Below are 27,428 nucleotides of genomic sequence, written 5' to 3'. Positions count from 1 at the left end.
AAGCTGGTGTTTAACTCACCTCGACTCAGTTTTTCTGCTCTTTTTTTTAAGGGAAGCAAGGTTTTAGGGTTGAGTTTATCCATATGGGCATTTTGCAGTGCTTGGGGGGGGGTGAACAGAGCTGCTGCATATACACAAAGTTTTTGAGTTATTCATTTATTGAATTACTCACTTTGCCTCTAACAAAGCCATGAGTGGCCGTTGCTGACATCAGCCTGTGGTGAAATGCAGGGGATGGTGGCTCTGACATGTGTAGGTGGCTATGACATAATTGCGCATCTCCTGGTGAGCTGGAGGCAGCTGATGGAGCTGGATGTGGAGGAGGATTTGGAGCACCGTGCAGCCTCTCCACCGCTAACCCCGTTCAGCTTCTTTTCATTCGGTTTGGCTTCTTTAAACCTCTAAACGTGGTCACTTTTATCTGAAATAGTAGTTATCTGAGTTCTGATAAATTCTAAATATATTCCCCCTTAATCTTAGCCTGCTGTGCTTCAGATTATTAAAATGATGGTTGAAAGTGAGTTCCCATTAAGAGAGGTTTAAACGTTTTGGTTCCTTCATGAAATCAAACATTTTAAATTTTAATAATTAATTTAAACCATTGAAGAGTTTAGAAATTGTTTTTTTTTTCAACAGGAAGGATTTGCCATTAAGGATGACATAATTTCGATTTTTTTCCCCCCCTTTTATTGAAAGCTTCATCAGGCTAATTTTCTTGAATTATGGGGGATTTTGTCGATATTTCATTCTGCCTGTCATCCTCTCTGCAGTATACACTGGAAGACTGGAGGAGGAGACACTTCAGTTTTTCTCCTCTTCTATTTTTTTTAATTTTTTTCCCTTTAACTCTGCATAAGAGTCTAAATTAAATTGGTCACTTTTCTGGCCAAACATGAATTCATTCAACTTCAAACCTACATGATGCCACTTGTCTTGTGCGTGTCAGATAGGCTGTTCAAGCAGCAGCGACATCCTTTAAGGGGCAAGACTGATTGCTTAAATGACCACAGCAGTGGAAGGAGGAGAGAGAGGGGGGAAGGAGAGAGAGAGAGAGAGAGAGGGGGAAGGTATATAGAATTCTGCCCAGTAACAATCGCACAGCCTCGGTCGAGCGCTGCGGAACTATTGGCTATGCAAATACACACAGGGAGGAGGAAACGACTTAGACTGGAAAAAAAAACTTTAAAGAGACATTTCCCCCACTTTTCTCACAAGCATTGCTATATAGCCAACAAGCCTCAGATGGAAATTAACAGCTCTAAAGCTCTGAGGACTTTACTGTCCCCAGTCTTCCCCTGACGCGCTCAAGTCTCGTTTCATTCAAGGCTCCGTCTTTGAAGTTGACTAAGAATAGGAGGGGGATTAACATATTTACCCATGCAGATTCTCTTTGTGACTGTATGTGAAGCTAAATCATTTGGCAGTCATTTTTTAATTATCTGCTCAATGACTTACACTCTCAGCTTCGTTTCCACCTGCTTGTTTTTCCATGTAAATTATTACAGAACCCTGATCCAAAAACGAAAAAAAGAAATAAAAAAAATAGTGATTTATAGCAGGAATTGTCAAGTTAGCTGACATTATTTGGGTTGAGCAAAGCCAATGACTGTCATCTGTGTGTTATCTTAAACAGAATAGCTACTGCTTCTCAAATTTCCTAGAAAGCTATCTCAACCACAAGCTGTTTGTGGCTGCAATAAAAAAAATAGTTCGTGAGACCATGTGTTTGTTTGTGCGTGTGTGTGTGTGTGTGGGCGTTCGTGTGTGTGTGTGTGTGTATTTGTGTGTCAGAGTGGGTGGTTGGTGAGTCTGTCCTGCGCGCGCACATGTTAGCATGAAGTGTTTATGTCCGCGTACATACAGTATCTACATGCGTCATGCTCTGCGCTGAGGTTCAATGGGGCCATTTGAAAAAGCTGCTGTAACAAGAAAGCAATAGTACCAATTAGTCGCCTTGTGGAGGGTTTTTTTCTTTCTAATCCAAACTAATATTCAAATTACTTTCACAAGGGGGCACTTGCTGCACTTTGGCAAGTAAAGTTGGTTTCTTGGAGGCTTTTTAATGCCGAAAATGTGCGTAATAATAATGGAACAAGGAATAAGGCGTTCATTCATTTATTTATATGATGTGAAGTGACAATATCATTAACCCCCCCACCCACTCTGTAATTATCACCATGAGGCAATCAAGCACCAAAATAAGGAAATGCATCTATAAAAACACATAAAAGCATTTATTTGACCTGATAGAGCCATGTTCTAATTGCACATTAATCAGTCACATACTTGAATATATTCATATCATTTATACAGTCGGTTTATTTCAGCCTCAAGTCGTCTGTAAATGCGACAAAAACAGGTTAAACTGCAGTTTAGATGTATTTTCTCTGCAGCTTCCACTGTATATTTGTGCATCTACATTTGAAAAAGTGTCAGCCTGTTCAGTTTTGAAATGAAACAAGTTTGCTCAAAGTTGTCTGCATGCCAGGCTAAAGGAAACAGGGACAGGAGTGCAGCATGTTGCGTCTGGTATATGCAGAATGAAGTGTATTGCGTCAGTGGCGCAGGGGAGGCTTGAAATGCGTCTGATAGCCAGGCGGATGAAAGTAGAGGCGCAGAGAGGGGAGAGAGGAAAAAGTTCTCAGTCAACGAGGAGAGGCAGGACTACTCTACGGAGCCCCTGCAGTCTCACTTTTTATGCCTCTTAAAGACTTTGCCTGCCATCCTTTTGCATTTTTTTGCTCTGCAACACCGCTTGTTCGTCTCCAAGAGAGAAATCCTACCTTTTTTACTTAAGTGAAAGCACCAGCACCATGGAACTGCTCTGCCTCGAAATGGACACCATCATACGAGCTCGTCCCGATCCGAACCTCCTGTGCGATGACAGAGTCCTGCAGAGCTTGTTGACCATAGAGGAGAGGTTTCTACCCCAATATTCTTATTTCAAAGGCGTCCAGAAAGATATTCAACCGTTTATGAGGAGGATGGTCGCTACTTGGATGTTGGAGGTATATACCGAAACACCGAGTGCTGACAAGTCTTATTATTTCCGTGCTCGACTTTAAAAGCCTCCTGATTTGTTTCATTATTGCTTTACTGAGCGCTGTTTGGCGTGTTGTGGACAGTAGATAAGACTTGTTGCTCTCATTTCCGACTGCTTATTGCTCATATTAACCAAATGTGTCGTTGTCTGTAATTTTCTTACCATTTTTAAAGTCCGCTCATGAAGGCTGTGTTTATGAAACTTCGAGCTGTGATATCAGCGACACCGGAGAATTTCTTTTATGTGCCTCACATGTTGTCTGTGCAAGCTGCCCGTTGGGTCTTTATTGTTATTATTTTAGATAGCCTGAATATTTCCATGCACACGTATGCACTCCCCAATGCAATGCTGCCTTTGCACTGTTGTATCGCCATGTTGGTTTTTTAACAGGAGCGCTTGTGCTTTTAAGAGGACTTTACAGTGTCATAAACGCAATAACAGCGGTTTAAACCCATCGGCAATGACAGAGGAGGTTCTGGGGTGTCCGCTGAATATAGAAATGATCAGAAAAAGCGTTGCAAACATTTTAGGTATCTATTTTAAATGTCGGAAGGGGTGCGGGCCTTATCTGTCCTTCAGGTCTTCCCCCCGTCGCAATGCCTCACTCTGGAATTATGTTCGATTTTTGACACTTGGTCGAGTATTTCTGGTCAACGTCCATCTGTAAACAATCTCGAGCCTTTGGGCTTTATTTCCATGTAAATATTGTCAGGGTCCGACCCACTGGAGATTTTTAATTAATTTTTGAAATAAATATATCGGGTCGGCGGTGACGCACATCAGACCAACCTCTTGCTACTTGTCTTTTATTTTGACATTTTATTCATATTTATCGTGCGCGGATTTGGATACGAATTGTCGGGTATGATGTGGAAGACGTCCCTTCACATTATGATGCGAAGAAAATCGGTCTAGACAATTTATTTATATTTTTAATTATTTTATGAAAATATGACGAATGAGAAAAAAGTGTGTTTCCGTGTGCTTCGCTGTCGGGGTGTTTTTTGGCTCGGCTGATTGTGACTTGAATTCATTTCTTAGTGAATGAACTGCAGGAATGCGACTCTATTGACAGTATATGTCTGACACTTATTTCATTCTTTGAAGAATAATCTATTTCGAATTAATTTATGATGTCGCAACCGATTAGGGCTGGGCGCAAATTCTTGGCCGGGCCCCAACTATGTGTGTCATTGAATTTATATGTGCTTTTTTATGTGATTAGACTTTTGTTTCGTTATCTCATAAAAGTTTTATATACATTTCAAGTGCTGGAAAATAAGTCAGGTCACTGCAGGGTGGCTCACTGATTCCAAATGCTCAACATTGCTGCATTGTCTGCCCTCTCTTTATTCAGGTTTGTGAGGAGCAGAAGTGCGAAGAAGAAGTTTTCCCCTTGGCCATGAACTACTTAGACAGATTTTTAGCCGTGGTACCCACCAAAAAGTGTAACCTGCAGCTGCTGGGAGCAGTGTGCATGTTTCTTGCATCCAAATTGAAAGAGACTCGTCCATTAACCGCAGAGAAGCTTTGCATCTACACAGACAACTCCATCAGACCACAAGAACTGCTGGTAAGCAACAGTTGGTTCAACACTTTTCACAAAATTCACAGTGACACTTCTGAGGATTCATGCTGTCATCATCAGCTGGTTGAAGCCAATCAGAACTTCATGATATATTAATGTCTTTCTTTCTTCATTATGTCTGCTTTTGGGGAAAACCAGGGTTTTATTTTTGGTTTTAATGCATTTATTTCCTTGACATGTATTCATTTTAATCATTCAGCTCATAAACATCACACACTGAACACAGGGGCTGTTGCCATTCCACTCAAACTGTTGTCCAGCCTCCACTTTGCCTGCGCTGTCATCAAAGGTGCATGAAAAGCCTCACAGTGGACTGTTCCACAAGGGCTCTCCTTACTGTACATGACCCTCTGGGTTTTTACAGTATCCATCCAGTGTGTAGTGGTCTCCATCGCCATCTAGTGGCAGATATTTGCACAGAGCAACGAGGTCAGCTTGGACTCCAGCCAAACTTCTGACTCTGTTCCTGTCAGCTAGAGAGGGAGAGACACAGAGAAATTCAAGTTTGCCTTTTACAGTTCAGCTTCCATCCAAAAATAACCGTGGATGCACACATTTCTGATATTATGTCATGCTGCACTACTTCTGATTCTCACACATTCGTCAGTGCAGCAATGTGGCTCACGGTCCAAGTTACACATATAACCGATGATGCAGGGTACCATATGTGTCATTTGGAGTACAATAATGTCTTTCCTCTGTGTCCTATATTTGATAAGGCCTCTTTGGCCTGATAATACCAGCTGCCTTCACCAGCGCAAACCAATTAATTAACTCAGTTTCACATCAGATAAGTGTTTCCCCTCTGCTCTGTGGTGCTACATAAACATTCCTCAGTAAACAACAGCCAATCCCACCCATGTTGTGAAAGAGGCCACATATTATGATTCAGACGTGGCTGATGGTTGTAGGCCTGCCTCGCTGCCTCACTGATTGCTGCAGTATATTCAAGTTCCTGACGAGTTGCTGTTGGTTTTGTTGGTTTCTGATCATTTTCTGGAATGTATTTCTGCTTGGGAATATTGTGTCTGGTTTAATTTCCCCACTCCTCAGTGAGGGTTTCGATGGTCAGCTTTATTATAGCTGTAGGTTTGACAAGTAAAGAGAATGTGCATTTAAAGGAAATAGCGCTGCACTGTTAGCCTGGGGTGGACTCGTGTGAAACAGTATGCCATGTTGCATTTTTATTAGAAAACTGAGTCTGTCCTACCTTTATGTTCAATCTGAAGACAAAGCCCTCAAGTCCTTGAACTGGTTTGCTTGGGCCTCTTCTCAGTGTTTCTGTATATGGCAGTATTTTGGCTGACATGCAGATACAGGAAACAGAGATCAGCTGCTCAGGGCATGTGATCGTTTTTTGTCCTCGTCTTTGGTAAGAATTTCTTGTAAAGAGAACCACAATGTTACAAAGAAGGTGTGACCAGAGGAAGGCAGTAAAAGGAAGTGGTGCCTGCCTGCCACTCTGTCAGCATAGAGCCTGTGTCGCAAGATTTTTCATACCCCTCGCTGTAGGTTTAAATCTTTCTCGCTGGCACTGATGGAAAAGGCTTTTGAGAGCACGAGGCAGCCATGTTGCAAACATTAGACCAACCACTGCTGGGCATTATGATTTGCATATGATCAAATAATTGAATCTTTGAGATACCAGTTACACATCTCCAAGCAAGCAGAATAAGATGCCTTTCACCTTTTAAATCAGAGGTGCTTTCTCATTTCCTCCCACATGATAAACTGTGGCTATAAACAAACCCCCTCTTTTAAAAAAGCCTTTTCTTCCCTGTATCCGTGTCCCTGGCTTCAAGAAGATCAGAAACCATCACAAGGATGAAAAAGGTCACTTTGATTAGAATATTGTAGGCTGGTAGCAGGGTCGGTGGCAGCCATGTTGAATTGTCCCATGACCAGTTCATGTGGTCTCTCTCTCGCTCTCTTGAGAGGGAAAATGAAAAGCATCTATGGTCCTAGTCACAAGGCCGCAGTCCGGAACCAAACCACGAAATTTTTTCCCAAATTAGTCACCAACTCTTCCGTTAATCACCTCCTCCTCTAGGAAGTGAAAGTAACAATACACTCTAAGAGAAGAGAACACCACACCTAGTGTCCATCCCCCCCCCCCACACACCCACACACACCAAATGCACACACATTGCACACTCATTTTGCTCGTGTCATCACATTTTGCCAAAACGTCCATGATTTTAAAGTGAATTGACTCAAAGCTGTGCAACGCTGCCCAAGGTTTATGTTTCCTGTGAGCCAGAAAAATGTTGTAAATGATTTAAAATAAAGTCTTTAAAGGTCCAGTGTGTAACATTTAGGAGGCTCTATTGGCAGAAAATGTGATATAACATTCATAGGTATGTTTTGATTGGTGTATAATCACTTGAAAATAAGAATCATTGTGTTTTCATTACCTTAGAATGAGCTGTTGTTATCTACAGAGGGAGCGGGTCCTCTTCTACAGAGTCCGCCATGTTGAACCGCCATGTTTCTACAGTAGCCCAGAATGGACAAACCAAACACTGGCCGTAGATAGGATGTTTCTCCCACACGCTTGGTGGGCTGAACTGTATTCAAATGGCTGCTATCGCCAACTTCACCGCTAGATGCCACTAAATCCTACACGCTGGTCCTTTAACTATATTTGCCACATAACATTGTTTATGTGAAGAATAACAGGGCTAAAAGAGTGAATTTATTCTATGAAGTATGAAAGGGCTTTAACCGAGTTGGCAGTAAAACACAAGATGCAATAACCACATCACCTGCTGCAACGTACAGTGAAGGGTTCTGATGGTTTAAATGATGAGTGGAATGAGAAGATTAAATAATGAAACTCTTTCAACTTTTTAACATAAAACAGATTTATTGCTGAGCACTGCCCAACAAACACAGCCTTCCTATCCATTTTCACTGTACAATCAAACACACAAACACACAAACACACACACACACACACACACACACACACACACACACACACACACACACACACACACACACACACACACAGAACCTCTGGTGGGCCTCTTTAGGAAAGTCCCCAGATGCCAGACAGACAGAAGGGAGGGAGACAGTGTTGTGAGGTCACCTGGGTTGGTGGCGCTGCTGGTGTTTCTCTGTCCCAGGCCCGGCTGAGCAGAGACTAACATAATAACAATAATGCTTAACCTCCACGCACACTAATGTACAGGGTGGGCCAGGGGCCTACAGAGGCTCACTTTGGGCTACAGTGTAACTGACTGAACAACTGCTATAAAGTGTCGTGTTGTTGTTGAATGTAAACTGTGACAGTATATATATATATAAATATCGTTTTTGTCATCTTTCTCATTTTGTCTCGGTTATCTCTCTCTGTTGTCTACTCTCTGTCTCTCTCTGCCTCTCTCTCCAGGAATGGGAACTGGTGGTGTTGGGGAAGTTGAAGTGGAACTTGGCAGCAGTAACTCCGAACGACTTCATCGAGCACATTGTGAGGAGGCTGCCGCTGCCCGAAGATAAGCTGGCACTTATTCGCAAACATGTCCAGACCTTCATTGCCCTGTGTGCCACAGGTAGGACACAATGGGAGCTTATGTCACACACACATATAATGTCTTGTATTATTAACAGATGTTTGTTCTAAGTGTGATGTTTAATTGGAAAAGGGGATCCAAAAGATGACCATACAGAGTGCGATGTCATCTTGATATCTTTTTCCCTTTTCTTCTTCTTGGTGTTGCAAGTGACACTGATCATGGATAAGCTGCCAAGTCAAACCAAGCGATAATGGCTTGCATCAACATACTTTCTCATGTTGCAAAATATCTGCTGCGCATTCTTCTTTCAGCACCGTATCAAAGCCCTCTTCTCTCAATAACATGCGGCAACAACTCTGTTCAGAGGTGTGCTGTGGGCCAGTCACGGCCCGCCGTAACTGAAGTGAGATGCATTACCTCCGATGGGAAAATATTTCGCCTAAGAAAAGCATATGTCATGGAAGACATTTCAGCGTTAGACTCTTAGACCTGACGTCCATCATTTGTCTTCTCCCAGGCTGGTATGTGGTCATGTTTTAGAGGCGTATCAGTGGCTTCCAGAGCATCCAGTAACACTTCAAAGCAGATTTAGCCTGGTTGAGGGGCATTCCCATGTCGCACAGGGTCGAGAAGAGGAATGGACAGGGGTGGAGGCAGGCAGGCCATTGTCTCCTCGCTCTTGAGGTGAATTGTTCCCTTAAGATCAAACATCAAGCGCGTCGTGGGAGGGACGGGGAGCCTTTAACATGATCTGAACAGACGGCGAGGTCGAGACGTAGAAGATGCAGGAGGGAGCAGGGGAGTTAGGGAAAGCCAGAGGAGTGTGTTGTTTTTGCACTGCCAATTCTAAGGCATGTCATGTTTTCATATCTCTTTCCCCTGCCGCCTTCCTTCCCTCTTTCTCTCCCCCATTACTTCTCACACCTCCCTGCCCTACAGCTGGATGACATGATAGCTTTCCCATGTTGAAATCCTCTACAGGGCAGGTTTCTCCTGTTTGCGCCACCTCCACATTCAGCGCTACAAACAAGGAAGGGGTAGTGATAGGGAACACTTTTACTAGTCCTAAATATCCATAAAGACTTATCCTAACATTAATGAAGTAAAAATGACACATTTCACCCACAATAAGGCTGGTTTACATTCCTTTCTTTCTCACTTTCTGGGTGACCCCCACCACCACCAGCAGCTTCCTTTTCTTCCTCAAACAGGAATGCTAACTACACCCACCCCATGGGAAACGGCTCCTTGTGCTGACATCATTCAGAGGAGTGTGTGATAGTTAGATTTAATAGATACAAGGGAGGTGACAGGTATTTACAACATCAAGTGGATGCACTGATTGTGCAATGGATATGATAGGGTGAGAGAAGTTTGCTACAAAAGTTCCCGTTTGCAAAACTTTGAAGAAGAAATGCCTGTTTTCTCTCTTTCTCTGTTTCTCCCTTTCCTTCACCCTCTATTACTATCTCTTGCTCTCTTCCTCTCCCTGTCTCACCCCACATCTCTCACCCCTTATTTTGTGCCAGCGGATTAATGTGTGGAATGACAGCGTGTCAGTGATCGGACCTATTCCCAAAGCAACATTGTGAAAGACTCAGCATGCACTTTGTCCTTAATTGCTTCAATGAGGCAGTGGAAATAAATTTACGAGCCTCCTGGAGTCGTCCTCCTGACATTGTGTTTTAGGAGAGAGACTTTCTGGAGATAGCTCTGGATTAGCAACAGGCCATTTATCTGTGTATGCGCTCCTCAGACTTGTATCCAGGCAAACAGAGAGTGAGGGCAGGACAGAGAAAGAGAGAGCGCGGGTGAGTCAACAATTTGGTGCATCTGAAGATCTCTGGGAATTCGAAACCCCATTTGTGGAACGTTCCCAGCCGTAAATCTTTGGGTTATCTGGTGAGAATCCTCCTTGAGACATCCTCTGAGCGGAGCCGAGAAGGTAAAGACACAGCAGAAGGAGGAGATCTCTCAGGAGGATTTACATTTGCAAGACGGTTGACAACGGGTCACCTGTGGCCTTCCTATTTCATACAGTCTCATTCAACCCACCACCCACCACTACTCCCACCACTGCTGCCCCTACACTGAAAAAGAAAACATGCATAAAACCACGGCTCTCTGTTTTCAAGGGAACAAGAGAGAGAAGAGGAGAAGTGGAGAATAAGGCCTCTCATTCCTAATGGCTCCTCTCTTTTGATGAAACAGTTCCGTTCGGGCCACTCGGTGGGATTTTGTCAGGTGGCGCAGGCTGGCTCTGTATTAATTAATAACATTGGCTGGTCCTTTCAGGACTATGCAAATGGCTCGGGAGCTCAGCTAGAGGCTGGGAGAAAGGAGACAAAAGGCCTGGCCCTTACATTTCATATGCAGAGCCATGCGAGGGTCAGCGCTGCGGGGCCACTTGATAGGAAACACCAGCGTTTCCCTCAGGCAGGCCGTCGGATAATAGCCCAGAAACAAGCTCATTAAGGGAGATTATGAACCTCCATTCCTACACACAGACACCAAGCACTCCGAGCTTCCTCTTCTATTCTTATTCAATTGAGGTAAAGTGGGAGAATGGACGGGGTGCATGGGGCAGACAGATGCACCCCAACCTGTCTGCTGCAGTTATTGAGCTCCGTCTTCTTTCCATATTGGTAGGGATTATGGTCTTTTTTTATACCGACTCCAAAAGCCCTCTCTGTAATGGTATGGATGGAATGGTGACAATAGTCATAGAAGTTGATCAAAAGAAAAGTCTGGATCAGGGCCAACAGTGCTGTCCAAGAGAGAGTCAGTTGTCCTGGGGGACACAATGACTGTTTTGCTACAAGTTGGGATGTAAGTAACAAGTGATTTAAGTGAGTACTCACTTTTTATCTCAGGCTAGTGTAAGATTACTTTTATTCTGGTGTGTGGAAGTGTCTTTGGACTGTGTGAAGTGACTTGATGATTAACTGGTAACTTTGTCTGATACAAACTAATCATTCACTAGCTAACAAACACGAGGGAAGTCAAACTTTGCTTCATGGGTTCACTCTTCCACTTGCATAAGTAGAGTTACAGAAGAGTTATTTGCATTTTCTTTAGCCGTGCTTTAAATTTCTATTACTAATGGAGTGTGCTCCATATATATAAATCCCACACTTCTCAGCACAATGCAGTATACAGTATATTCCATTGTTTAGTTTGTTATACAGGTCCTAACCCTAAAGAAAGTTGGATGCCATGCTAACATATACTGTAGTTCCTCCACTGTATATTACTTTTATTTTAAAATAATGAACATTTACACCAAGGACCAGAAAAGCCATCCAAAGCGGACATGTTTAGATTTTGTCTCTTCAGCTGAGTGCCTGAGGAACTAACAGAAAACGGGTCAGATATTCTAAAGTGATTTATAAGTCCTCTACTCATCTTAGCTGACCAGTTTCACTGGTCCAGAAGCAGGAATGCCTCTTGTAGCTTCCTCTCCAAGTGGCTGCTGCACGGAGAATCCCCTCCAGGCTCAGCTCCGCATTCTAGAGATGAATGATTCATCTCAGATGTGGTCAATGAAATGCTCTTTACTGGTGTTTGTTTACATAAAACTCCCTTCATGTTTGATGATTCAGAACCCCAACAAATTAGCCACCTCCTCTAACAAATTATCATCTCTCCGCACGCTCCACTCATGTGAGGAGTCATGTCCGGCCGGGCTTCACCGTCAACACACGAAGCAGGAAGAAGCTTCCCGAACAGTATGTGCACAAAAATGTGACAGAGTGAATCATCCAGTGGCATGTCCTGAGTTCCCCCCTTCACCTCGCTAGTGTAATCAGCACCACACTATAAATACTGTGGCCAGCTGAGTCACACCAGAAACACAAAGAAAGAGATTTTTGCTGTTCCTGCTGCAATTATCCCACCAAGAAAGCTTAGAAATCAAAATGTTTTTAAGTGTACATGTTTACCTTGGAGGTCACATTAACCACAAAGACTAATATTTGTGATTTGAAGTAAAGTAAATGTTAGTGGTGGCTAGTTTGACCTGAACATTTTTGCCATGACACCAGAGTGTCCTCCAACTTTTTCTCTGACTAGAGGGTTTAATTACTTCTGTTAAGCTACTAATTTTGTCCAAATTATATCAGCTACAGAGACAGGCAGACAGACAGACAGACAGACAGACAGACAGACAGACAGACAGACAGACAGACAGACAGACAGACAGACAGACAGACAGAGAATGAGTTTTTGAATATGTCCGCCGGGTACAAATGCTGTAACCAATTCATGCTCTTCCAATGTGGAGAAAAGTGAACTCTCCTGCATACCACCTGATCCAAATGTGTATGCTTGTCATCATTGACGTTACTGACGTTACGCCTCAAGGCCGCAGCTGTGACACTGGAGATGATGGTGCAAGAGAGCTGTCACGGGACGTTGCAATTAAGGAGGAATTCAGTTTTCTGGCAAATGAATTGATATCACAGTTTGAGCAGGGTGCATGACTCAGACTCTCCCAAGTTTTGTTTTCTGTTTGTCTCCAGAGTGACAGTCTGGAACAAGAGGTAATGGAATATGACAGATAGCAGGATCAAGTTATCGTTTCTTAATCATTGATTTCTCCCCTTGTGGAAGAACTCCTCGAGCCCAGTTGGGAAGTTGTTGTTGTTTGTGCGTCTCAAAGAGCTACACTAGGTGTACCGTCTGGGTAGTTCTCTACAGACCTTGTTTTGACTACCAGGCTGTGTTGCGTTAGTGGTGAAACATACTGTCATGCCAATACCAAAATGATGTTTGTTTTTGGCCTTAATCAGTCAACAGACCCTGGGTCCTCGTAATGCTACTCCTTTAATAAACAAGGTCAATAAGCGCTACATGTATAGAATACAAGACCCTGATTTATAGCACTGGAAAGAGAGGAGAGGGTGAAAAGGAGAGTTTTGGCCTTTTTTTTCTTTCTTCTTTTGGCTGTTGTTCAACTTTCCAACTTTAATTAATTTACAAGTTTAATGTGCATACTGTGCATTGCAGCCACCCAGGAGGAGTGGGCCATGTAGGGCAGCAGACTGTGTGACCAGAGGCCTGAGGATGAAGTTTCAGGGGGTAGGAACACGGAGGAATGGAGATGAGGGGGCACGGGGAGGAGAAAGGGCCATTGAAGGGGGTGAGAGGCGTGCAGGCCAGGCCAGCCAGCCGCTGCTCACAGGGAGCTTTCCATCGCAGGCGTCCCCACTCAGCTACATACACTGTTTATCCTCAACATGAATATCAATGAGGACCTCCTAAAATACGACCATTCTTCCCCCCACATGCAGCAGCCACCAGGCCGGAGTGTCAGCCCGCATCGGCTGCACGCGCGCGTCCTTGTTCTGCTACAGACCTGTCTTGTCTTGAGTGCGAAAAATCAGCTTGCTGCCCACTGCCCGCCACTCTGCTCTCCCACAAACCTACGTCTGTGCTGTGTGTGTGTGTGTGTCTGTGTGTGTGTGTGTGAGAGTGTTGGTCTATGTCTGCATCTTAAAGCATGCAGGCATCAGCGCATTGTTTCTTGCTTGTGTCTCTTAGGTGTCTGCCTCCTTGCCTGTCAGTCTGCGCTCACTACACACGTACAGTAAATCCATGTATGCCTTTGTCCTTTTAGCCCTCTATAGAAAGTTGTGCTCTTACAGCAGTGATGTAATGCTGAGGGGCTTTGTGTGCTCTTTCCTCTTGGCTCGAGGTAGCCTTTAATAAATCGCCCCTTGGCAGAGGCCCAGCGGCTAACACAGGGGTGTATAATAAGTTCATTTATTTGTCAACACTGAGCCCACAAGATGAGAAAGCGCCTGGCTGTGCATGTTAAAAAGGCAGTGAGGGGCTGCCTTTACAGCTATCAAAGGGCCTACCTCTTTGATTCCAGATTTAAAAAAAAGAAGGAAGAAAAATCTCCTTCAGAGCCATCGCACGCAGTTTGCTTTGCAATTGAATATGGCAATATGTTAATGTGCAGGCTGTTTCTATGCCCCCACTGCCCACTCCTCTAGCCCATAGGTGGCCCAGGAACAGAGGCATACTTGTGGGGGCGGGGGGGAGTGGATGGGAAGCAGGAGGTGAGGGTCGCTGGAGGGCGACTCTTTTCTTCTTCCAAAACCTCACAAGAGTCTGGACATAGACTTGAGAGTGATGTGCATCGGAGTTGTCCCCCCCCCCCCCGCGCCAAGCCCACCTTCCCCTTCTTTTCTCCTTGTTGCCTTGTCGCCATACCGTCCATTCCTCCTTCTTCATCTTCCTCCCCCCGTCGACCCCCTGTCCCCCCTGTCCAGCCACGCTCTTTGTCCAGCCTGTCTCGCTGAATTGGTATCAGCAGAGAGGGGATGGATGCTGTGTCTCTCAATTGGGTGAAATGAGGTGATGACTCTGGACAATGGAGTCACACTCTTCTGCCTTCCCTCTTGCAGGCCCGCCACTCTATTAATATGCTAAAAGATAGGAGGGCCGCCAATGCAAACCACTGCCTGTTGTAGCAACAAAGACTGGGGCATGTGTGCCATTCACTGGCCCCATCTAAGCAGGCCATGTGTTGTCCAAAAAGAAAGGTAGAAGTTGAGCAAGACATAAAGAGAGAATAGAGAAAGGAGCGAGTGTGTGTGTGTGTGTGTGTTTGTGTGTCTCTGTTTGTGAAGAGAAAAACTCTCTCTCTCTCTCTCTCTCTCTCTCTCTCTCTCTCTCTCTCTCTCTCTCTCTCTCTCTCTCTCTCTCTCTCTCTGTCTGTCTGTCTCCCTTGCTCTCTCTCCCTGTATGCCAGTTGCCTTGCCTTTTCGGGCTTCTGGCCCGTTCACAAGCTGTCTCATTTGCATTATGAATGACAGTGAGGGGAGCTAACAAGGTTATTGGTCTTTGAGACGCACGCCTGTGACCACACGTGGAAAAAGGACCTACAGCAGTGAGCATTGGCAGAGGCACTGAGCCTCTTTATTCCTCCCTTTCCAAGCGCTATGGGGCTTTTTTCAGGGAGCACACGATTTACTCAGGAGATGGAAGAAAAGGGGCCGGGCTGGGGAAAGGGGGGACTGGGGTGGGGAGTGGGTGAGGGTGGTTGCTTTTCAGCTCCTTTACAAGCCAAGTGAACCCTCATTATCCAGGCCCCTGGTCATTAGTGAGCGCTGCGTTCAGACCCGGTGCAATAGAAGGATTATTTATTAGCTGACTGCTAGATGACAAAATCATATTGTCTCCGGGAGGGACATATCTTTACCCTGTTTGTGGAGCATATGAATTATAACGAGCAATTTAGAAACAGCACCAGGTGAATAAAGAATCCAGTGTAAAAAGTCATTTATCCACTGAACTAAAGATTTTAGCCACTTACAAGTAACATTTACAAACTAACTAAGCACTGAAGACAAGTTTAACTCAATTGGTATTTCTTCCTCCAACAGATTTCACATTCGCGATGTACCCTCCCTCCATGATTGCCACAGGAAGTGTGGGGGCAGCGATCTGTGGCCTGCAGCTGGATTCAGCTGACCAGTCACAGTGGGGCGACAGTCTCACAGACCTGCTGGCCAAAATCACAAACACAGAAGTGGTGAGTTTGTTTTATACTCCTCTGTCACATCCAGAACACCAGTTGCAGCTTATATGAGTTTAAAACACATTCCAGTGTGGTCTTGTTAGTCAGGGTTTAACTAAGAGCTTGATTGTGCAAGGAAATTTTTGAGGGGATGTTTCTGAGTAATATTTGAATGAGGAGGAGTAAATTTATCTCGCTCACTGACATCAGTTAGGTGTTCATGGTATTTAGTTTAGTGCACTATGACAGTAACTCTATGATTCAAAGCTGAATCAGCAGCCATTGGAAGCTTTTAATCTCTTCAGTCGGTTTACATCTCCAGTTAAATGCCACATTTAACTCATCTGATTACCACTGAAACACACAGTTTTACAATCTGTTTGTGTTAACAAGAAAATTCAGGTTATTTTCTACCAGACGCTACTTCTCTGAGGGAAAATATCCCTGTTATTTATGTCAAAAGTTAAGAAATGCCACATGTTTGTTGAGGTTGTGCGTTTGCAACAGACAAGAGTTGAAATGTTGAAATGTCACACTCAGATTTGGCTTCTTCACTGGGATTCGGCTTTCCGCAAATCCATTTTTGGGGGATTCTGATGCCAATATTTGTCATGAGAAGAAGAAAATAAAATGAGTGTCAAACTATGACCAAAAATGTCTTCATTAAAAGAAATGCCGAACTGCGTCAGTTTATCCTCTGTCAAAACACTTGACTGGACTGAGAGGTAGCATGTGGCAGGTTTCTTTTCCTCTCCATCAGTCTGGCCAGGCTGCCCAGGGCCCCCTCATATAAAGAATCCTCTAAATCGAGCCAGGTTGAGAGCGTATACAGTAAGCTCTGTCGCTGACAGGAATGCTGGCCAGGCCGTTGTGTGGCTGTCTGGGTACAGTGAATGTTGCGGTGGTGGGTGAGTTGAGTCCAAACACAGGCAGGGCCTCTACTGACTCTGAGATGCCTGGCTTTCATCATGCAGATGGGAGAGGGCTTCAGCTTGCTATAGCTCACTGTAAGGGTGAGTAGGTGGGCAAAGCTGCAGAGGGTAAGGAGAGCGAGACTGATGTGAGATGATAAGTTGATTTGTTAAGTTGTTCTTTATTAGTCTCTTTGGAGAAATTAGTCTTCTGCATTTGACCCATCCCAACTATTCAGGAGCAGTGGGCAGCCACAGCGCAGTCTCCAGGGACCAGCTCTAGTTCTGAAGCCGCTGCCTTGGCAGGAGTGCTCCTAATACCAAACATGATGAAAAAGGCTTTTAGTGAGTAATTGCAGACTTCATTTAAACATGAACATTAGGAGTTCATGTATGCTCACTGCGCACGGGGGCATGACACGGATCCCAAGCCTCAGTCCTGGTATGTTAAATTCTGTCCCAAAAGGAGGCAAACTAGGAGGAGGAGGTGGAAGAAAGCTGTTGAAGTGTGAAAAGGACACTGGGGGGGTGTCATGCCTCCCTCGCGACAATCAGCCCTCTCTCGTCTCCTCCGATGGTCCATAATGCATCACTGCTGGAAAGCATGGCTCCCTCTGGTGCGAGCTGTGTGAAGTCTCGCTCAGCAGCTGAGGAAAAACAAATAGCTGACCTCAGCAGCACAGGGCCTCAGTGTGTTTAGGCTGCAAGGTCTTAGGCTTGAGGGAATTAAGTCGCTCTGTGTCTCTGATCAACTCTTCGCATTCCTGGATTCAGACAAGCCATGGCTCGCAGTAAACACACGAGGCAAAGCAGAGGGCACCCTTCCTAATTCAACATATATAAGAGGGTTTAGTATAAACTGCTAGGAAGCAGCCAGCAACTAAACACATGTGGTATCTTTTGGTTTATAAAGTTACTTCAGACCTTTACATCCTACTTGTGCATTACTTGTGGTACAACATAAAAAACACAGCCCAATGACAGATGCCCACAAGTAGTTGTCAGCATTAATACGTGGTTTTGGTGCTATTTATGCTGTCACTGTCACTGTTTGAGCATTTAGGCTTTCACACGCAACAAAAAGAGGAAATGGTGATCATTGACCGTGTCATTTGAACACTTACCCTACCTTCTTTTCCCAAAAGCTTAACCACTTTATACGTCAATTCAACACCCAAGGACCACCTCAACCTCAATTTCGACTGCAGTCATCAGGGTGGTGGTATGAACCTGAGTCTAAATGTGTACACATAACACACTGTCTTTGGTTTTGGCCAGCAGTGTAGAGGCTCGGCAAGATGGTAGAGCAGTGTCTTGTAGCCAGCCGGCCAAAGAGCCAGGCAAAATATGAAGGCAAAGCAAGTTTCGCCAACCTCTGCAGCTGCTGCTGCCAACAGCATCATGGCCAACGCCACCCCCCCTGGCACCCTGCTGGCATCTGTGGTATCCAGAAGCTGTGGTTTTCCAGTGGAAATGTGATAGGGCCAAGTCACCATCCTGGGCCGCTGGAAGAATGTGTGTAGCCTCACATGCACCTGGTGTGGCCAAGAGGGGCTCCCTGTTAGGGACAGCAGACGGGCCCTTGTGCCTGGGAGCCAAGTCAGAATGTGCAGAGAAAAAAAAACATTACATTTGTGAGAATGTGTTGAGTTTCAAGTGGGAGGCAGATCAGTTGGGATTTTCCTAAACTTCACAGGTCATCTGTAGTGGCAGTAAGAACGCTGGAATATACGCCTCAACACAAAATTTAGACAAATAGTTAGTACATGAGGGCTGAGTGTGTAGAGTTCCCCTTTATTCTTGAATGATTAAAACAGGAAATAGAGGTTAGAGAAGTGCAATGGTTTAAGACCACCACTTCCTAGATTTGATCGTTTTGACACTCATTTTCTCTCAGTCTCTCATTCATCTTTTTTTTTCGGTCAGGGTCAAATACTAAGACACCGGAAACACATTTTCCCATTTCTCCCCGTCTTCCTGTTTTCATTCCTCTTTTTTTTTTTAATCACTCTGGTTTCCATTGTGGCCTAACTATCTCTGAGATGGTCTCACGAGTTACACGATGGATGAATGTGAAATTGAAATGTGATTTTTTTTTTTAGAGGGAGGGCCGGGTGTTAACCCTAACAGTAATGTGAGCGTAAATGCTTGCAACAAAGATTCATTTATTAGGAAAGATTATCTCTATTAACACAGCCTGTGGCCTGTTGCGTCACCGCTGGTGGCGTTTCGGCAAGCAGGCTGAAGAGGGAGAAAGGTCACATTTTCTATTGTAACTTTATGGAAATTCAAGTCATGTGGTGACTCCTTATTTCCAGTGACAGCCTCTGGATATTTTGTCTTAAGATTCCCTGAGATCTGTAGTGTGTGTCTGCCTCTGTGTTTGTTTCAGCTGTCTGACCACCAAGTCCTCCCAGAGTTGCTAACACTGTCTTGTGTGGTACAGTCAGCAGTTAAAACACATTCCATGGCTTCACACATTTCTTCCTTTTGGTTTTGTCTGTCTGCACGACTTCCCCCCTAATGCCAGTGTCACAAAGGCTGTCCTGGGGATCATGTGCATGCCTTGATTTGTCAAAGGGACGGATTGTTGCAGTATGATGCATGTTTGAGGTGGGGCAGATGGACAAGCGTAACGACAAGGGAGGATCTGAGGTGGTTATGTGTTTTCCGGGTTGAGGCTGCAAAATAAGATGCTTCAGTATAGCGCTACCTCCCATGACCAACTTATTCAATGCTGTTGGCCCCATTCAGTATCCAAGTACCTAGAGCTTCTCTGAAAACAGTATTGGTGTTTCCAGTAGTCACACATTGAAGTCATTAAAATTTCACGAATAAAGCCCATGGGGCTTGGCATAGGATCCGAACTGCTGCAGCAGAGATGGGGGTAGTATGTCTTTCAAGAAGGGAAGGCGTGCATTCTTGCGGTAAGACACAGGCAGTTCCTTTACATGTTCTTCGCTTTACTTAATTTTCTCACAGGAATTGAGATTTTATGACCAATGGGGCACATGTTGGTGGGAAGATTTTGTGTGTGTGTGTGTGTGTGTGTGTGTGTGTGTGTGTGTGTGTGTGTGTGTGTGCGCGCACGCCCATGTTAGCGGCCAAACTCTGGAGGAGATTAAGGGACAGACGCCGGTCGGGTTTCCTCCACGTCAGACCCATTGCTGGGGGAAACGTTCTCCCAGAGCCACCCAGCCCAGATCAGTCCAACCTCCTCAACATCAAATCATTCTTCATGGATTGTGATCCAAAAAACTCTCTCGAGCTAATCATTGGTCGATGCTGGAGAACTCAAAATAAAAGAGATGTCAAGGCAGTAATTACTTCATGCAGACTTCAGATATCAGCAAACCCCCTCTAGTTTGAGTCATTTTGTCAGTGGTCATGTAATGCAATAGAATTCTTAGTCCCCTTTTAAAAGAGATTCCACTCGTGAAGAAATCCTCCATAACATTGTCCACATGTACACAATTTCAACATATTGTGAGTCTTGAAAGTTGAGTTAGAAGTCAGAAACTCAGTAGTTTCCCTTTGATAACATAGTACATGCCTCAGCCTGTAATGTGTCATGCTGTTTGACCTTTGAAACTGTGACCTTTTGTCACTCACCCGTTTCCAGCTCCCAAAGAGCTATTCTGATGTGAGCGGGGTCTCAGTTCTCATTTCATCAAGGCCCAGCGGCACCAGAAGCTATAACACAGGCTCAAACTGTGGCCCATCAGGTTTAAATTAGCTGTAAATTTCAAAAGAATGTTTCCCCGCTCCACAAGCGGTACACTTTCACCCATCCCTCTGGCCATGGGGCGCTCTCAGTCATGTTTCCCACAAACGCCTGGTGCTTTAAGGCAGGGGGTTATGCATGTGTGTGCATGTGTAGAGCTGAAAGCAAGCAGCTCTGCCCCAGTTGTGCTATCGTATTTCACCACCAGAGAGCAGTGTTAACTCTGGATCAGCTCTTTCAGACAGGAACTTTGCCATTAGTTTATGTTGCAGCAGTCTGCTCTTACCTCTGAATATCTTTTGTCATTGCTGCTCTTCATCCAAGAACAGTTTGACCTTTCTCTGACGCTCTTGCTAACAAACCATTTAGCACCCCCCCCTTTTACCCGCCCTCACTTCTCCCCCTCCCCAATGAGTTGCTCGCTCTTCATGCCCTGCGCTGTCCCCTCTGTCAACCCTCCATCAGGGAAGGATATGAGGGCTCAGCGCTGTTGAGAGGCTCCTCTCCCAGGTGGATTCTCAGATTGCCGCGGCGGCCTTTGATGGTGAAAGGCGAGCCGGCCAGGTCTCAGATGGATCCCCTGCAGGCAGGCAGGCACACAGACTGGCTCTCGTTAAAAAAGCACCACCTTTGTGTTCCCACAGGAGGTGGATGTAATTAACATAGCTTTAGTACTACCTGTGTTTTCAGCCGCCGTTGTCAAGGCTACTTCTGTTTGGGTTTTGTGTGTTTGGGAATGGTGGTGGGATAGGTGGGTGGTTGGATGGGGGAGGCAGTGGCGTGCATGCATGGGTGTGCATGTGGTATTGCATATGTGTGTCTGTGCACATGAACACTATAGGGGGTGGTGTTCAGTGCACAACCCTGGTGGGCTGATGTAATGCTTGGGTCTGGTCCGTGTCTGTGCTCAGCCTTGGCAGTAGTTGGAGCTGCTAGAAAGTCGGTGGTCATTTAAAACCCCTGGCTTACGCTGCCCAGGGGCCCCTCTTCTGCCACACCGTGGGCCCCTGTTTGTCATGCACTGACTAAAGTTTTCAGATTCCTCTTGTTACTCTTGACAATAGTTGCAAGTTCCCCACTGAGCAACCGTGGTACATATTAACTATAGCTGCCGTAAATACTGAGCAGATAAGTAAGTAGCTGTGGAAAAATGAGAATATATCCAAGAATATTTTCTTAGGACTTTCTTTGTTGCCAAATAATGTACCTTTTAATGTAAATGCTTAAACCTTAAATCAATCATACAGATCAAAGTTTAGCTGAAATCTATATGTTTTTATAGCAAGTCCTCCCTTTCTTGTTACATTGCAGGATGTTCTCAAAGAGTGCCAGGAGCAGATTGAGCGTGTGTTGATGAGCAGCCTGCGCGAGGGGCGGCAACAGCAGCAGCAGCAGCAGACACAGAGAGGCCCCAGCGGGAAAGGCCTGGACGAGCTGGATCAATCCTCCACCCCTACAGACGTCCGCGATGTCAACTTGTGAACCACCAGAGGGCATCATTGCACAGGATTTACAAAAAAAAAGCATCATGAAAAAACCTCAATTTTCTTAAAAGCAGAAAAAAAAGAACAAAAGAACAAAAAATTTTAAAAACACAAGCCCTTTAAAAGAAAAAGAACAATGCTTGCTAGTTTTTTTTTTTGTAGATTTTCTGTTCTTCCAAGTCAAAAACACCTGCCCACGAAATAGATTTTCTATGATGTTTTAGTCTAAAAGCAACAAATTTGATTCAAGATGAAGCTCTGTGGTGCCTTGGATATACAGAAGGGAAGCCATTCATATTTGCATTCTGCCTCTGATTGTATAGTATGATCTTTAAGTTATATTTTAACCATAGCTTGATATTGAGGCTGTTATGCTAGAAATTATGGAAACCATTCAGAAATTGCATACATGGGATCACAGTGGGGCTTCACTTTTTTTCCCTCTGTTTTGTTTTATATGAGTATTATCACTATTACATTCGTGGCTGGTGTAAGAGAGGACACGGGTTCGCGCTCCTCGAGCACCACAAGGTCCACATGTTTGTCGAGGATGAGACAGACAGAGGAAAGCGTGAGAACATTATGCTAAAAGTTGGTGGGTCCCAGTTCCAGGGAAGAGACGGAATGATAATAATTATTAGTAGTGTTAGTAATTATTATTATTATTATTATTATTAATGGACATATTTTGGAACTGAGTAGTAGAGCTCAATAAGCTCCTTTTTGTCAGGCTGCTTGTGTGCGTGTCAGTTTGTGGGTGCAAGCGTGTGTGTTTGTATGTGCCAGTTTGCTTGCATGCCTGTGTGTGTGTGTGTGTGTGTGTGTGTGTGTGTGTGTGTGTGTGTGTGTGTGTGTGTGGGTGTGTGTGGTGTGAATGCTACATGTGATCCTGTATCTATATTAGCAGTGTGCATTCTATAGCGTGAGGCACTTGAGCAAAGTCAAGTCGTAGACTCGTGGTTCTGTGTTAAAAGACTAAGGGTCAAGCCGAGGCTACACATACTTTGTCCATCAGTATAACAGGGCATCTATGCTATATCACTGCCTCCATGCATTAACAATGTATCATGGTTGATTGTTGGCCAACAATAAACTCATGTGCATGGACTATGAGTGAGACAGAAAAAGATTAAGAGAAGGAGGATATGGGCGAAGGGACTTTGACTTAGAGCCCCTTATTTTTCTAAGTGCGTTTTTCCTGAGGTGTTGCACCTCAGACTCAGAAGTCGTGAGGTGTTTGTTTATTACTGCCATTCTGTTAATGAAATATTACAGATACATCATTCTTTTTCACGTTGTTACAATATGGTATTTCCTTAGTTGTGAAAGGCTGCTTTGAGTCTGGACAGAGTGGTAATGACCTCTTACATGTGCAAGGGTGTATGGCACATGTGAAAACAGGAGAGGGCGATGTCTTGAAGAAAGTAAGGCTATGCTTTTTAAAGTCTGGAGGATGTTAGACTCCTCTGTGTTAATTAGCAGGGAGGGAACCGGGTGTGGCGTGGAATGAATTAGAAAGAGAGGGACAACTAAGAAGTCACTGTGGAACTGTGGAAGGCACATGAGTGCACAGCACAGGATGGTAGGGCAGAGAGGACTTCAGTGGTGCAGGAGCATGCTGCTGTGTAGGAGTCGGGGAGGATTTACAGCCAGTGGCTGGAAGATGATAACAAACAAAAGACCCCCAAAGGCCTCACGATAAAGTTTTGATATCTGCATATTTGGATGGAATCAATATTAACTTCTCATAATGGATTTCTACAATCACGTAGCTAAGTGAACAAAAACCTTCTGGGTTTCCATTTACATGGAAACGAAATGGGGAACTAAGACTGTACACTGCCAGATCATGTGAGCGTGAACATTTTCGGGGGTGGGTGGGTGGGTGGGTGTTGGGTGGGGAGTGGGGTTAGAGGAGTACAGGATGATGATGATATACTGTCAATGCATCTGGAGTCCCACATAGGGTTGTTTTCAGCTCCCCTATATGATTTCAATGGCAAAGCACTTTGAGAACATGCTCCCCAGGAGATAAGTAAAATGAAATGCGTTGGGTGGTGATTGGAGGTGAATGGATGTTTTCTTTTTTCCTTGTTAGCCTTTTCTTTGGTTTACTTTGTAGGGCTGGTTTCCCAATCATCAGACATACCCTTGTCAAGCAAGAGTCAAATTAAAAAAGGCTTTCCACAACTTACGACGTGGGGACATTCCGATTAAACAAACAAACAAACAAACAAACAAACAAACAAAAAACATTCCTATTCAAGCAAAGTGCAAGTTGATGGGGAGTCTGACCGTTTCAGCGAATTTGAACAAATATATAAAACGCCAATATGAGTTGAAAAATGCCTACACACAGAGTTCACTGATCCATGGGTTCTGTTTGATTTTCTTTTATATTGTCAAGAAATGAAATATTTGTTTTTACTTGAATTTTTCTTCATATTTATCTGCATCACAGCCACAGATAGTCACACAGGGCAACGATGAGCTACAAGAAAAGGTGGTCGTAACATCCAATATTTGCACATGTTCTTCAGAGGGCAATGAGGTTTGCGTTTTTTGAGACAGAGCATAGCCTTTGTTCGAAACCACCTTAACTGATGTGTGTTGCAGTGGTTGGTCAGTTTTCTATGGTGCTGGCTTGCGTGTTTCAGGCCGATTGTCTGTCAGTGAACACATCTGTCCCCTGTGAGCTTTGCTGCTTCAAATCATTGGCAAGGGGGTTCATCAGCCAGACAGACATCAGCACAAAACAAGAGACAGATGATATTTTTTTTTGTTTTGTTTTAATGGGACACATGGCTTTGCCACAGCAAGGTGTCTTTGACTTAATGCTTGAGTTTTTTTTTTTTTTTTTTCATGACGGTATGTGACTTTGCTGTGTGTATATTTGTCAGACTGAAGAAAAAATGTGGGGATCTAACATTTTAGTGATGTTTTTCAGTAAAACTGGGCAATTTAATGACACATTTGCCAAAACATCCCCGTCTGAATATTTGATATGACCCCTTCATTTTGCCTCTGTTTGCCTGATGTAAGCTCTCTCCCAAACTTAATGGTTGTGATTTTCTTTCCTGCAATTTATTGTTGCATGTGTTATATATTGAGACCACCTTTTTCAATTTGTGTTTGATATATTTTATGGGGTGACCAGACCCGCAAAAGGGTTTTTCTAAGATTTAGAGATACTGTATTCCAAAGTGAAGAGAAGACAGAAGAGGTGTGAAGACATCAAGAAAAAAGTGTCAATATTTTTATTGAGTTATTGTTGTCTTTTTGCGCTGCTAAAAGCTATGAATTTGTTTCATTTATACAAAAAAAATAACATTACCTAGTTGTGATGTGTCACTTGAGTGTGCTGCTATTTTATAAACATTTGTATTATAATATAATTATTTTACTGCTTAAGAGATACATTCAGAAAAAAAACGAAGTAGATGGTGATAGAAGAACATGAAATGAGTATTCGACTGGAAATGTTCTTTGTACAGTTTGACAGTTTGCTTAGATAGCATGTCTCCTTTCCCCCTTTTTTTTTAATCTATTTTGCTCTCCTTCTTCAGTCACATTCTGCATCAGTGGTATTTCCTATACCTCAGGATTACTGGACAAAATTACACATAAACAAATCCATCATCTATACCTCTGCAGTTAGGGAGCCTGGAACGGAGGAGAAAGAATACAGTGGGGGGGGAAGCAACGACAAATTAGCATTTTTGTGGATGATTCCCACTGTTTTAGTGAGGAACTTGCTCAGTGAGATGGGAAACAGGAGATATGCAAGGCTTCCACTTGGACTTAACCTATATTGGAGGTGGGAGGCACAACAACATTGCAACATATTTTTTTTTTTTTTTGGGGGGTTATTCTGTAGATAGTTCAAGCATGTGCATTTCTGTTCATGTTGGTGCTACATCTGATTTCTTGTGTGCCAGAGAGGGGAAAAACGGCATTCCTATGATGGCCAAAGTACAGTTCTTGCTTTATACAACCACGATTACTCCGAATGTCAGTAAATATGGATTCTGTATGTGAGAAAGATACGTTTTGGTCTGAAATATTGTGTCTGCGCACCATTGTGACTGCCACATAATAATGGGTTTAGGCTACATCTGTCATGTCCTACAACTATAAATATTCTGATATCTGGAAGTTTCAATGGTGCAGATTTCCCTTTGAGTTGCCTCCCCCCTCCACTATAACTCATATCATGTACCTCAAATGTCTGTTGCACAACCTCTGTTCAATAAACTTCTGCTTTAAAGGGTGTGACACCACATCAGCTCACTATTTCCCACGCCTGTGTTCCTTTTGAGCTCTGTGTCTAATTGTTTCATGATCAATAGACTAGTTTGTGTGTACTTGTGTGTGTGAGTCAGCAATGATACAGCAGAGCAAAGTTCAGCTGTACACACTTAATCACTTGAAAGCAACACAAAGCAGGGATGACGAACGTGGGACAATATGTGTTCCTGTGGCCAGAATATAAGGATTATTGGCTAAACACTGGAAAAACAGGATGTATTGATATTTCTGCTCAGTCCAATAAATCTGCCACGCAAAGTAAAGGAAATATACTGGTTATGATTAAAGGACTCTAGACCCCTGACCACACTCCTATAAGTCCCCGATGTCTACTGAGAAATAGAAATGTAATGGAGAACTTATGGACAACTACTTTTCTAGAATTACATACTGAATAATCAGTGCAAAAACCAAAACAGGCTGTCCTCCTCCTCCTCCTCCTCCTCCTCCTCCTCCTCATTCACTGGGGCCATTATATTCTGCATAATCAGGCAGCGGATGATGAGATAAAGGATGGTTTTAATTTAGGACACTAAGAACCCCCCAAGTACTCCCGGCCTGACCAGAGAAAAATGTGTGGAGAGATGTCACAAATAAAGCCAGCAGACAGGGGAAAGTGTCAAACTATGCCCTCTAGTGGCTGCATACACTCAAGCATAGATTAAAAGACAATATCATGAACTAAAAATGTAAATCTTTATAGTTTAATTTATAAATTTACTCAAGACAAAATATGGATTTAAAAGTAGCACAATTATCACCTGGTTAATTAATTAATAATATAATTTAGGAGAGGCTCATTGTGGTTTCAGAAGTTGATGCACATGCATCAATAAACTTTAATTTAGTAGCCTAATTATTTCATGAAATGTTGGTTAAAAAAAAACAACCTTGGTATTGGAAAATAAGGAAAACATGTGTTTAATATTTTTTAAATTATGTAAAAGAAAATAAATTCAGACAACCAAGACATTTAAAGAAAAATGAAGTTACAGTAAAAAGTAAATAGTAAGGTAAACAGGTGCTACCAATAAAACTAAATAAGGTTCAGTCCCCTTCAGCTCTAACAGGTGCATGTTGTCTCACTCAAAGAGCTACACTAAATGGAACACAGCCTTAATTAATACTATTGGTAACACCTGTGTTTACCCAACTATTTCATGTCAGAATGGCTGCTGTGGAAAAGATCTATTTATAACAAGTTAATTAAGTATTTCATAACTTTATTCAGCCAATCAGAAGAGAGACTGTACTGCCTTTCTACTGATGAGTTAAAAATAAAAATAAAAAGAGGTTCTGTGGCCTGATTCAACCTGATATCTGG

General features: G+C 43.6%; 1 protein-coding gene and 1 long non-coding RNA gene across 2 annotated transcripts; one reads left to right on the top strand and one right to left on the bottom strand.

Annotated features, from left to right (window-relative positions):
• Positions 1 to 1,131: 1,131 nt before the first annotated feature.
• On the top strand, positions 1,132 to 26,089 carry ccnd2a (cyclin D2, a). Its single transcript, XM_051381583.1, has 5 exons — positions 1,132 to 3,008; positions 4,401 to 4,616; positions 8,026 to 8,185; positions 15,544 to 15,692; positions 21,624 to 26,089. Exons 1-5 carry the CDS (start codon positions 2,814 to 2,816, stop codon positions 21,792 to 21,794), a joined length of 891 nt encoding a protein of 296 aa, XP_051237543.1. The 5' UTR covers positions 1,132 to 2,813; the 3' UTR covers positions 21,795 to 26,089.
• LOC127352859 (uncharacterized) lies at positions 4,754 to 6,233 on the bottom strand. The gene is made up of 2 exons (XR_007881197.1): positions 5,842 to 6,233; positions 4,754 to 5,104 (listed from the first exon to the last, which is right to left on the bottom strand). It is a non-coding gene; the product is annotated as an uncharacterized LOC127352859 (long non-coding RNA).
• Positions 26,090 to 27,428: the final 1,339 nt, after the last annotated feature.

The sequence above is a fragment of the Dicentrarchus labrax genome, unplaced genomic scaffold (genome assembly GCF_905237075.1).
Source record: "Dicentrarchus labrax unplaced genomic scaffold, dlabrax2021, whole genome shotgun sequence".
In the NCBI taxonomy this organism is placed as follows: Eukaryota; Metazoa; Chordata; class Actinopteri; family Moronidae; genus Dicentrarchus; species Dicentrarchus labrax.
This window is presented reverse-complemented; position numbering and strand designations above follow the sequence as displayed.

Coding starts and splice junctions, on each gene's coding strand:
- ccnd2a (XM_051381583.1), top strand. CDS start 2,814: ATGGAACTGCTCTGCCTCGAAATGGACACCATCATACGAGCTCGTCCC. Junction 4,617..8,025: donor TCAGACCACAAGAACTGCTG/GTAAGCAACAGT, acceptor CTCTCTCTCCAG/GAATGGGAACTGGTGGTGTT. Junction 15,693..21,623: donor AAATCACAAACACAGAAGTG/GTGAGTTTGTTT, acceptor GTTACATTGCAG/GATGTTCTCAAAGAGTGCCA.